Source organism: Electrophorus electricus, chromosome 16 (assembly GCF_041902795.1).
Source record: "Electrophorus electricus isolate QZ-2024a chromosome 16, ASM4190279v1, whole genome shotgun sequence".
NCBI classification, from domain to species: Eukaryota; Metazoa; Chordata; class Actinopteri; order Gymnotiformes; family Gymnotidae; genus Electrophorus; species Electrophorus electricus.
Genome location: NC_137512.1, coordinates 21811513 through 21822620, shown reverse-complemented (window position 1 = coordinate 21822620; position 11108 = coordinate 21811513). Strand labels below are relative to the sequence as shown.

The following is an 11108-nucleotide window of genomic DNA, read 5'->3' as shown; positions in this document are numbered from 1 at the left end:
GGACTTATAAAATGAGAAATCAGTCGAATGCAAATCAAAACAGATTTATTAAAACAGGCACTAAAAAATACCAATGATAAAATACTACACAAATATTAAATAGTGGTCAGTTTTAGGGCATGCACACAACTGAAATGAAGGCCTGTAAAACCCTCTACTGAAAAGCACCAGGAAAATGTCACAAATTTCATTCCCTGAACAGAATGAGTTTATATAATTGATCCAGTTATCTATGATGTATGTGTACATGACAAACAGGACAGCAGCCATTTCAAAGGTCATTTCATCAGTTGTGTTGCCATCTACAAAAACAAACTACTGAAAAGAACTAAAATACAAAAGCATTAACTTCTTAAAATGAAATTAAATGAAAGCAGTTCCTTTATTAATCTGAAAGGAGCTATTTCTCATTGTTATTTTCAATACCCTGCCCTAACATAAGGCAAAAAAATCTAATAGAAAAAAACAGGAACAGAATTGCTTTAAATTAGAAAGATGCAGGTCAGGAGACATTTGCAGCACAAAAATCACTATGTCAATTAGCATCGTAATAAATCTAACAATAACAGTGATACTCAAGAATTTCTAAGGTACCAGAAACACACCAAACAAATGTCAACATTAGACATTTCACCTGTGTGTGTGTAAAACTAAATAGTGTGAATATTGTAAACTCTAGTAAGGTGGCAGGTAGTTCCTGACTCACACTAAATGAGACAGGAGGCAAAACATTTTCCTTTACTTCCGTTTGCCTTTGGAGTCAGTGGTCTGAAAAACACTGGACGCAGACATCAGGTTTTCTATGTACTGGCCCAGAACCTGGTTCTCTGACTTAAGCTTAAGGTTCTCTTCCTTTACAGCATCTACCCGTGAGGAAAGGTCTGAAAGACAGGGAACAAGTTACACCTTAAAATTGTAAACTTCTAAAATCTCTAATAATATTAGATCTCTTCATTTCATCTGTTTTTGTTTCCATGTGGAACCAGCGATGACATCTGTCCTACCCTCAAGAGTATTTTGCAGCTCCAGGACCTGGTTTATGAGCCTTGTCTTCTCAAACTCCACCTGGTTTTCCATATCACCTGAAAGACAGGGAATGTCTCAATGCTCTTTTACACGTTGTCAGAGTCAGTCTGTCATGAATAGGGTGACTGGTGACTTCTTAGCTTAACTGATTTCCTAAACGAATCAAATCATCCCGAATGCCTCCCTTACCGTCCAACTCAGAGCTCATGATGAGAAAATCGTCTTCCTTTTTGGAATGCAGGGCTGCGAATCGGGTAAACTGAAATAAAAGGATAAGTTATGGTGCAGAGCACCTAGTTCTGCTTAACTTTAAGTTGGCTAATTAACCTTCTGATTACGCTAATCACGTAACTAAGTAGCTAAGATAACTTGCGTGCACACTCTGGAGTGTACTGTACTTCTCATGTTTCACAAATACTGGAAAGCTAAGAGATGGATATGTGAACATAATATCGCTAACTCTCTCTCTCTCTCTCTCTCTCTCTCTCTCTCTCTCTCTCTCTCTCTATATATATATATATATATATATATATATATATATATATATATATATATATATATATATATATATATAATTAGCTTTATTAGCTAGCTAGCGTGTTAGCTAAGTCAACGAAATAATGCAGATAACCTCACTGCCTGGCTAGCGCGCTAAAATAGTGCGCTAACAAGCTCCCGTTAATCGGAAGCTAACGTTAGCCTAGCTACCTTGCTACAGAACAAACTAATACATCATAGTATCACTTGCCTTTTTAGCCAGCTAGCTAGTGGCAGCAATTTAGCTAGCTAAGATAGAACAGAGATCGGACAGACTAAAATTCCACAAACAGTGGTTATAAACACGAAAATGTTTGATAGGCTGCCATGTAGTGCGCTAGCTACCTAGCTTGGGTTATGCTTAAGAATATAACGGTAGCGCCAAGCAGACTGACAAACAGCTGAGGTGGTAAACAAACCCACCAAACTGCTAGGGTTAATGATTTTGTAACTCACATGCAATCGTTTCTATCAATGTATTTCTTTCCTGGGCACCTTAAAGTAAAGCGCAGCTTAAATAGCTAGCAAGCTATTACCTTAACAACGGAGAAAAACTGATCAGAAATTACGCCCAACGGAGTTCAAAACCACGGCCGTGCAGAATGACTGCAGTGGCCTCAGGCGGCGTGTAAGCGGATGAGCTGAGCTACGATTTCACTCGATTAGAAACTGATCACTTAATCACGATTCAGTTTAATACTGAAAAAAAGCATCTGGGTTGTTTTACTGTTAATAACCTGCATTAGATGATAACCCACAGCTTGTAGCTTATAGACCGTTTTTGACTACTCATAATTACAATTTATAACACTTTATATAACATTGTAATATTAATGTACTCAACCCAAAAACAGATGTCTAATATTTTAAGCTTAATACAAAATATAACATTTAATAATTATCAATATCTTGAAAGTGGGAAAATGACAAACGTTTTCTCCATTTTCATAGGTAGGTCTCATCTTTTTATGGGTCAAGCGGTCGTAAAACACACATAAGCAAGTTTGTTTGAAATTAATTAACCATCCCACGGAATAGTGAAATAAGGCTGATGACAGTTGGTGGGCATAGGCTTCCTTTAGCCTTGTCGTTAGCTACATAGATACAGTGAAAACTAAAGATGAAAAGTTTGTAATGCCTGATAAGGTAAGTCTAATTATGTAAATTAGACTTTGCCAGAATGCCATATGATTTAAGATGATCCAGTAAATGACGATTGTTGGCTCAATACTGTATAAATATGTGTATTTCCAGAACTCCATCAAATTAGTTTTACATATACCATGTTCTATCAAATTAATTTAATTAAGCTTACCCTGCTAATAATCATATTTAACCTTATATTAAGCAAAACATAACATATCATTACCAAGAAGATAAAGCTCCACTGTATTCTTCATCAAAAAGAGAAAACTATGCAGCCCAAATTCAGTCTAAACATATCTTAGTCGGGCTTACTAATAAGAGAATCCAAGCTGATTTGAGGTTATGCTACCTGCTCTCCATAAAATACTGTGCAACTAAACAGACCAAACGTTGTATTGTTATTTGTTTATTGTTGGTTTGTTTTAAAGAAAATATTATTTTACAGAGGCAACACAACACCATATTTTGGTAACAAAGTTACATTTAAAAATAAATGTTATATTTATAACATGCGTAATTAAAGATTTTATATATGTTTCTTTTGTGTTTTTGTACTCATGCTCTCTTATTTATTTAAAAAAAAAAAAAAAAAAAAAAAAAAAGATGATAAAATGTGTTACTGCAAATAAGGCCCAGGGCCTAGGAACAAAAGCAGCGCCACTGTGAGGCCAGCAGGGTGCACTGCAGTGGTCATGCCTATTGATATGTCTCTTATTATAGTTCTAACTCCAGCTGAAAACTTTCTCCGATTTCCTAAAAGGTCAGTTTTGTGTATCTAAGACACAGGACACACTCCTTCTTTCCCTTATTCAAGTTCGGTTTATTTGTCACATACATAGTCATACACAGTATAACTCGCAGTGAAATGGTTTGAGAATGTACTTCTTTTTAAAATACAGCAACTATAGATCAACTCCAAATATTCCTTTCCTAGGCAGATCTAAATTCTGGATGGTACAGACAATTTCTATCCAACTATTGTCACAAATGGCCACCCTCCTCATGTCCCTGATGTCACGGTTTCCCTGTCTTCCTGCACTCCCTGGTTCCATGCCTTAGTTTTGTTTTCTCCGCCCACATCTGTTCCTCTATTCTACTCCTTGTTTTAGTTTCTGCTGTTCCCATGTTCACCTGTATTTGTTTAGTGTCTAATTGTCTTGGTTATTTAAGCCCTGTGGGTTTGTCTTGTAGCTGTTGGTTATTGTGGTAAGTTATGGCCTTATGCCTGGTTTTTACTCTCTGTGTTCGTGAGTCCTCATTTAATAAACTGCCTCCTGCAATTGCATTATACCTCTGCCTGTTCCTGGTGGGATCATAACTATGAAATGATCAAAACTCTAATAGCTTAAATGGGGGGTATTCTTGTATGCCTTTTAGTTTCTTCATTGCATAGAAGCCTGATCTTGGAGTGATGCAAGAAGAAGCACTGCAAGAATATCTTAAAGTTAAAACGTATTGAATGTAACTCTCACTATAAATGTTCACTTTACTGGCAGATAAATGTTTAAAACAAGGAAAAAACTCTGCCAGTACAGTGGCAGAGTTTTACATAAAAACATCCATCTAGAAAGCATTTAAATAATCTTAATATTCTTGCAACAGTCTCTACATGAGAAATGTTAGGCATTTGCACTAGATTTAAGGGGCGGGGCGGGGGAGGTTCTGGTGGTGAGAGAACTAACCTGGTTCTACCTCAGTACTGCTTTTGATACAGCTGACTACAAGACACTTAATCTGCTACAAAAATTGTTGGCCTGTATGTGTCACTATAGACTACATCTGAATAAAGACAACCTAATTCCTGGTTATTTGAAACGGCAAACTGAAACTGGAGTTTTGCACAGGTGCTAAAAACTCAAATCTTGGTGATCCTTTCAACAGTGCTTTAAGGTTAAGACCTGTCTGTTCAAAAAAGCTTTTAAACAACCAGTGATTGCATGTTCTATGTAACTTCTGCACTTCATTATTTATTTCAGAATGTATAACTACCATATTTATCTGCAATGCACAATGTAAACCTGGTTTTAAAACTGCTATGTAAATAAAGATGAATAGGTTCATCTTTCTACTAGCCATTGCTGTTCAGCAGTTTCTTTGAAGTGTCATTTTTTTTTCTATTCTGGTCAATGACACTTTAATCACTTGACATGCCTATCATTTACCTGATTATCACTTATTATATGGCAGCTTGACTTTATGGTGTTTGTAGTATTCTCTGTGCTTAACATGCATTTCTTTCTACTGTCACAATTACCCTCAGGGATCAACAAACGTATCTAGCTAGCTGCCTGTCTATCTACATTTAGATGTGTTGCTTTTGGATTCTTAAGTTTTTCGAATAAAGGAGAAAACGTGGTTTATGGAGTTTGTGTAATGGCGAGATAAATACGGAAGTATCGTGAATCGACATGTTAATATCGATGAAAGATTTTTAAATCGGCAATGTTCCCTTTAAGGGTCTTTGTACAACCCTGTGCGTTGGTCTTATAAAAAAGCTGCTCAGGATATCCGATTTTCATGGCATTAGTGTGCGAATGTGGCTAGTGTAAGTGATGTGTAGATCAGAGGGTCGGCGCCGCGTCTGGGTTTTTCATACGCTCCCTTCCTGTCGGAGTGGTGTGTGTGTGGTGTCAGCCCGCTCACGCCGGGAGCTGTACTCTCTCGCAAGTTACTTGCTATGACCAAGCAAATACGAGGGCAATAACGACGGCTCTCTTTGGAGAAACTGCTTCAGTCCAAACGGAAAAAAATGGACAGCGATGACGACAATGTAGAAGAGGTCGTAGAAGGTACGACATGCAGATCCCTATTCACAAAACACATGTGCGTAAGTTAAGGAATTTTCATACTTTCCGTACTTTTAAAGATAGGGTGTATTAACAACTTTATAATGCTATCTCGTGCGTGTGTGGCGAACCTCTGCCCAGCCGGGAGGCCCGCGTTAACGGAGTCCCTCCTCGGTCGACACCGAGATTTATTTCAGTGCGAGATCCAGCAAAGGATCTCCGAGAGACGGTTCACACGCCTGATTTTACGAGCTTAATTTTAATGGGTTAAAAAAAAAACGACGGAGCCAAACCTACTCTGGTTGCCTCAATCCCAAATTACTTTTAAGATTTAACTGTCTGTTCATACTTGGATTGTTCATTTACACGTCGATTTTAAGGACTTCATTTGCAACTTTCATTTTTATTTCATCATATTTGCATGAAAACAGTTTTTCGTATTTTAAATTTCAGGTTACACGATATTAAAGTAACATTGTTTAAGTGATCATGTCAATGTTTTAAAGTATCTATAAACTGTTTGGGCTTAACTAATGCAGTAATAGGGATGACGTCTTCCCATGTGCTCTCGGAATCTATTTATACTTTCTGATGTTGGGACTATTGATGCGAAGACAACCCGATACCCAACATGAGTGCACTAGCCCTGAAATTCAATCGAAAAATAATAATAATTGTGTTGGCCCTTCTTATGATGTACAAAAATATAATATTGAGCAGGCCTTGAGAATAAGTGGATTGTTGGATGACAAACGGCTCTTCATTTCATTGTCTATGAATGTGATGGTTAATGACCATGTCTGCGACAGTTTAGGTTGATTAGTTGTGCAATTTTTTTCTTTTTGTTCATGGCCAAATTTTACAGGCAATTGTGTGTGTATGTGGGGGGGGATGTTAGTGCTATGACAGGTACAAAATGTAGCTGTAGCTGTGAGTGTGTTAGCAGGTAGGTGGGCTTGTGTTTACTGTGATGACTGATCATGTCCTGTCTTCTCAGGGCCAATGGACCAAGATGAGCTTCCCCATGGTCTCTGCACCGTCACCTACTCATCCAGTGACCGTTTTGAGGGACACTTTGTTCATGGGGAAAAGAATGGAAAAGGCAAATTCTTCTTTTTTGATGGCAGGTATGAGACCGTATGGACAACGCCGTTAACATGGTGTTCACTGATAATTTCCAGCTACTTTGTGTTATTTTTTACAGTTATCCAAGATATGGCTGCCCTGGTGTCTCAGACGTGATTATGAATCATGTTTAGATGAGTCAGTGTCTTACACACACACACGCGCACACATACACACACTATCAGGGGCAGTGTAGCTGTAACTGGCTTGTTGTGAGTCATATGAAATGGGTACTGACAATCTGGCCAAATTAATCTTTCTTTGGTCTTCATTATTTCTTCTTAGAAACAGTTGATAACTTTAAATTGTCATTGAAATTGATGTTCATTGTAGAATCAATCTCTTTATAGATGCTGGTTTTAGTTTTTCGATTTCTTTGCATTTGTAACAGTATCTTGATGTATAAAAAATTGTTGAAAACATGTAGGCCTGCATGTAAGAAAAGGTTTGTTGTGGATGGAAGCAGTGTAGTTCAGAACATCTCATCCTTCTTTACCTTTTTGCTCTGTTTCCCAATGCAGTATGCTAGAGGGTTTCTACGTGGACGATGCCCTCCACGGGCTGGGAGTGTACACATACGAGGATGGCGGCACGTTGCATGGGACATATGTGGATGGTGAGCTCAATGGGCCTGCTCAGGAGTTCGATCCAGAAGGCCACCTTGTCTTCAGGGGCCAATACAAGGACAACATTCGCTGCGGTATCTGCTGGGTCTACTACCTGGTAGGTCTCGCTACAGCAGCGAATGCTGAGTATAAAGTACACAGATAACCAGTAGACACACAGACGCATTGCAAAAGACATCAATGCAGAACATTACATAAAGGTTCCCTCCTCTGTGTAGGATCGGGGCTGTGTGGTAGGGGAAGTCAATGAGGATGGGGAGTTGACGGGCAAAACAGTGGCTTACATTTACCCTGATGGACGCATGGCTCTGTATGGCAGTTTCGTGGATGGAGAACTCATCGAGGCTCGATTAGCCACCCTCACCAGTCAGGAGAATGGCAGACCTCACTTCACTGTTGACTCAGACAGTCAGTAATTGCAAACCCCACTTCACTGTTGACTTGGACAGTCAGTAATGTCAAACCTCACTTCAGTGTTGAATCATTCAGTAATGGCAAACCTAACTTCAGTAATGTTTTCTTCACGCAGACTCTTCAGAGCCCTAAATTTCCTTTCTTTGTTTTTATCTTGTGTGTCAGGTTAAAAATATGTGACATGTTTGAATATTTTTGTTTTTTTAAGGAGGCATCTCATGATAACTGCTGTGATTATTTCTGTGTGTTTCTCTCAGGTCCTGTTTATTCCTATGACAAATCCACTTCCTCCTGTATTGCTGGGCACAAAATGCTACCAGACCCCTATGAGAGCCAGCGGTTGGTATACACCAAGATTTTCTACAATCTAGACTCTCTATGTCTGTAGCAGCTTCAACTTTAACACACTGGCTTGTAGTGAATTTCAGATTATTTCAGAAAGTGACTGTAGCATTTGTGAGTGCCCTTGAGAGGCACACCCACAAAAGTATCACTTAGCAGTGAGGAGGGGAGTACAGCCATTGGGATTCCTTCTCTACAGTCGTGCCATGTGCCAACCATGACTACAGGTCTCCAAGAAAACAATAGGCTATGGATTTCAAGCGGAACAAGGATGACAAGGTGTCTTCTATCTTAGCAACGCACCAGCCTCTTCTTTGTTCTTAACATCCAGTCATGTTCTTTCTTCTTGGACCATGGCTCAATATAAAGTGCCCACCTCCAGTCATGAAGGGTGGGAATTTTGTGCAGGTGGATGATTTGCTTGGACTAATATACATACTAAACCTGATAATCAGCTCATATGTTGAATCAAGTCTTTTAAAGCAGGAATCAAAGTGTAGTGGTCTCTATCCCTTTAGCACCAGAAGAAGGTGCCACAGGTTTAAAAAATTGAGTGACATATTTGAGATTTGTCTGTTTGGTGGTGCTGGGGAACTAGGAAACTAGTTATGATACTTAAAATACATTAACAATACTTTAAATTGCATAAAAAGAAAGACCGTACCGTGCAACAGAAAGTTCTGAACCATTACCATATGTGTCTTTCTAACAGGGTGTATGTGGGCCAGTCGTTGATCTCAGGAGCAGGAGAAGGGCTGTTTGCCAAAACTGAGGCAGATGCAAACACTGTAATGGCCTTTTACAATGGAGTGCGCATCACACACTCAGAGGTGTGTTTGTGTGGTTTATATCAACACTATGTGGCAAAACATGTAAACCTGAATTTCTAAAATTTCTAAAAGGGTAAATGTTTGTCTGCAAAAACATTCTTGGTTTTGTCCATAATTTCTGCTTTAGTGTCTTTACCTATATTAGTTGAGAGCAGTGATTAATAATGGATGCCTGTATTCTTTATAAAGAATAAATAGTATTTTTTGTTCCAGCACCATAAATAATACATGAAGGGCAAAATAAATCTTATTTAAAATTATCTTGTGAAATTTAAAACCAGGATTTACTTAAATTGCTGTGGCTGTCACATCAGAATGCAGTTTTGCAAACTAAATACTTGGATGCATATATGAATAATTCTTTGTTTGTTTGAAAATGTTTGCATGTTAAAAATGGTGAATGATTAACCAGTACATGTGTCTCACATATTCAAATGCAGAATGTCACATTGCTGTTCAGTTATTTAACAATATTTTCCTCTACATGTGTAGATGGGAATGGGCATTATTTAGTAATGACATGACTGTATTCTGAGCAATAAGATTAGTCATTTAAGGCTGTAACTGATCTATTAGTCTGATAATCTTTGACTTGAATATATGTCATGACCAACCAAAGATGGCTTACAAAAAGTGTCAAGATGTTTTGGGGGAAATCTGACTATTGGGAGATGCAGAGAGAATAGTACACACAGTATTAGAAACATTAAATTACTAAATTTGGTGGGAAAAAAAATAAATACATGATGATGATGATAATAATAATTTGAGATTATGGGTTAAATTGACAGGTGGATCGTCGGGATTGGTCCCTGAATGGTAACACCATTTCATTGGATGAAGACACAGTGATTGATGTTCCTGAACCATTCAACCTCACAACAAATTACTGTGCATCACTTGGACACAAGGCCAATCACTCCTTTACCCCAAACTGCAAATACGACCCGTGAGTGTGGAAGTCTCATTCCAAGCATTATATAATGTACCAAATTAGGTTAAATACCATTTCCCAGATATTCAAAAGACTTATGTTTACTTATTTGTCTCGATGTGACCCACAAAAGAAACGTTATAATCGTCATAGCATTTTTTATGTTACTGGTTATGGTGGACTTGCCTGTATTTGGATGAAGGAGTTGGAGGGAGCAGACTGGTTTACTGTTGTTGATCACAGAAGGGAAATTCCAAGCCTTTATTTCCAAATGATATTGTATGGAATGATCGCAATTACTTGAGGGATATCGATCACTTTTTATAGCAAATCACAAGCCCTAAAAGTATGATCAGAAATGGATCTGGGGTACAAGCAGGGATTTATGTGCGTTTAATAAAGTAAAAAAAAAAAAAAAGGTTAGGGGCTCAACCAGAAACCACTCCACTTTGCCACATAGGCACATTCTTCTTTTATCTGTACAAATGCATCTCCATAGGTGTTGTGTAGGCCAGATTTAGTGGATCTAATCCTCAATCCTGAGGAGGCAGTTTGCTGCATATTTTGCATTTTCCCTGCCCAAACTCAACATGTGGAAGCTTGATAATCAGCTGACAAGGTCAGACTGGTGTGAGAGAGTGAGGAAAACATAAACAACTGCAGAGCCTCCCATCATTTCCCCCAGTCCCCTGGAGTATGTCTGTGTCATGTTCATTTGAATGTATACAACTGAAGGATTTTCTTTTTATTGTTTGTCAGGTTTGTGCATCCACGCTTTGGGCCAATAAAGTGCATTCGTACAATCTGCGCAGTTCAGAAAGATGAGGAACTCACGGTTGCTTATGGTTATGACCATGGGCCTTCTGGGAATTCGGCTCCAGAGGCTCCAGACTGGTACAAACAGGAACTGCGTGAGTTTCAGGAGAGACAGATGGAAAGGGGAGGAGTGCTGGACACTTGTTAAAAAGCCTCCCCCTGGCACGCGTCCAAAAACCTCTCACATCATGCCAAACACTGCTACTACACGACTCTCCAAATCTGCCCTTTTCCTTTGTTGATGTTAGCTAGTGCTAACAAACAACTGTGTTTTTAATACTTTATCACTATCTTAGAACTGTGCAGTTTTGTTTACTTTCTTTGATTCAGAAGCTAAGCCGCTAGGCTGCTTGCAAGTCCTCTTCCCACCTACCTTCTGATCAACCTGAGAGACTATCTTCTTCATTGTGGAGGTGCTATGATGTGTGGTCCCAACACCTGCGACCTGTGTGTAAGATTGCAGACTGTAAAGACTGACTGAAGCCCAAGGTGGTGTGACTTTGCTCCATAACGTGTAGTGAGAACT

At 38.7% G+C, this 11108-nt stretch overlaps 2 protein-coding genes across 9 annotated transcripts; one reads left to right on the top strand and one right to left on the bottom strand.

Annotated features, from left to right (window-relative positions):
- Window positions 1-28: 28 nt before the first annotated feature.
- On the bottom strand, window positions 29-2249 carry scocb (short coiled-coil protein b). 2 transcript variants are annotated; one of them, XM_027016714.3, is made up of 4 exons: window positions 2100-2249; window positions 1216-1285; window positions 1005-1082; window positions 29-881 (listed from the first exon to the last, which is right to left on the bottom strand). In XM_027016714.3, exons 2-4 carry the CDS (start codon window positions 1232-1234, stop codon window positions 739-741), a joined length of 240 nt encoding a protein of 79 aa, XP_026872515.1. In that variant the 5' UTR covers window positions 1235-1285; window positions 2100-2249; the 3' UTR covers window positions 29-738. The 2 variants fall into 2 exon arrangements, with proteins under 2 accessions (XP_026872515.1, XP_026872517.1); XM_027016716.3 differs by having other exon boundaries at window positions 2020-2169.
- A 3013-nt stretch (window positions 2250-5262) lies between these two features.
- Window positions 5263-10996, top strand: setd7 (SET domain containing 7, histone lysine methyltransferase). 7 transcript variants are annotated; one of them, XM_027016733.3, is made up of 9 exons: window positions 5263-5536; window positions 6493-6597; window positions 6700-6758; window positions 7142-7343; window positions 7465-7654; window positions 7918-7999; window positions 8715-8832; window positions 9624-9781; window positions 10526-10996. In XM_027016733.3, exons 1-9 carry the CDS (start codon window positions 5459-5461, stop codon window positions 10728-10730), a joined length of 1197 nt encoding a protein of 398 aa, XP_026872534.2. In that variant the 5' UTR covers window positions 5263-5458; the 3' UTR covers window positions 10731-10996. The 7 variants fall into 7 exon arrangements, with proteins under 7 accessions (XP_026872534.2, XP_026872535.2, XP_026872536.2 ...); XM_027016734.3 differs by having other exon boundaries at window positions 5265-5532; XM_027016735.3 differs by having other exon boundaries at window positions 5266-5498.
- Window positions 10997-11108: the final 112 nt, after the last annotated feature.

What these genes read in the sequence shown, in the direction of transcription:
- setd7 (XM_027016733.3), top strand. Translation starts at nt 5,459, where the DNA reads ATGGACAGCGATGACGACAATGTAGAAGAGGTCGTAGAAGGTACGACA. An exon ending in TCTGCTGGGTCTACTACCTG is followed by an intron (nt 7,344 to 7,464) that starts GTAGGTCTCGCT and finishes TCCTCTGTGTAG; the next exon opens with GATCGGGGCTGTGTGGTAGG. An exon ending in CTTCACTGTTGACTCAGACA is followed by an intron (nt 7,655 to 7,917) that starts GTCAGTAATTGC and finishes TGTTTCTCTCAG; the next exon opens with GTCCTGTTTATTCCTATGAC.
- scocb (XM_027016714.3), bottom strand. An exon ending in GCTGCAAAATACTCTTGAGG is followed by an intron (nt 882 to 1,004) that starts GTAGGACAGATG and finishes CCTGTCTTTCAG; the next exon opens with ACCTTTCCTCACGGGTAGAT.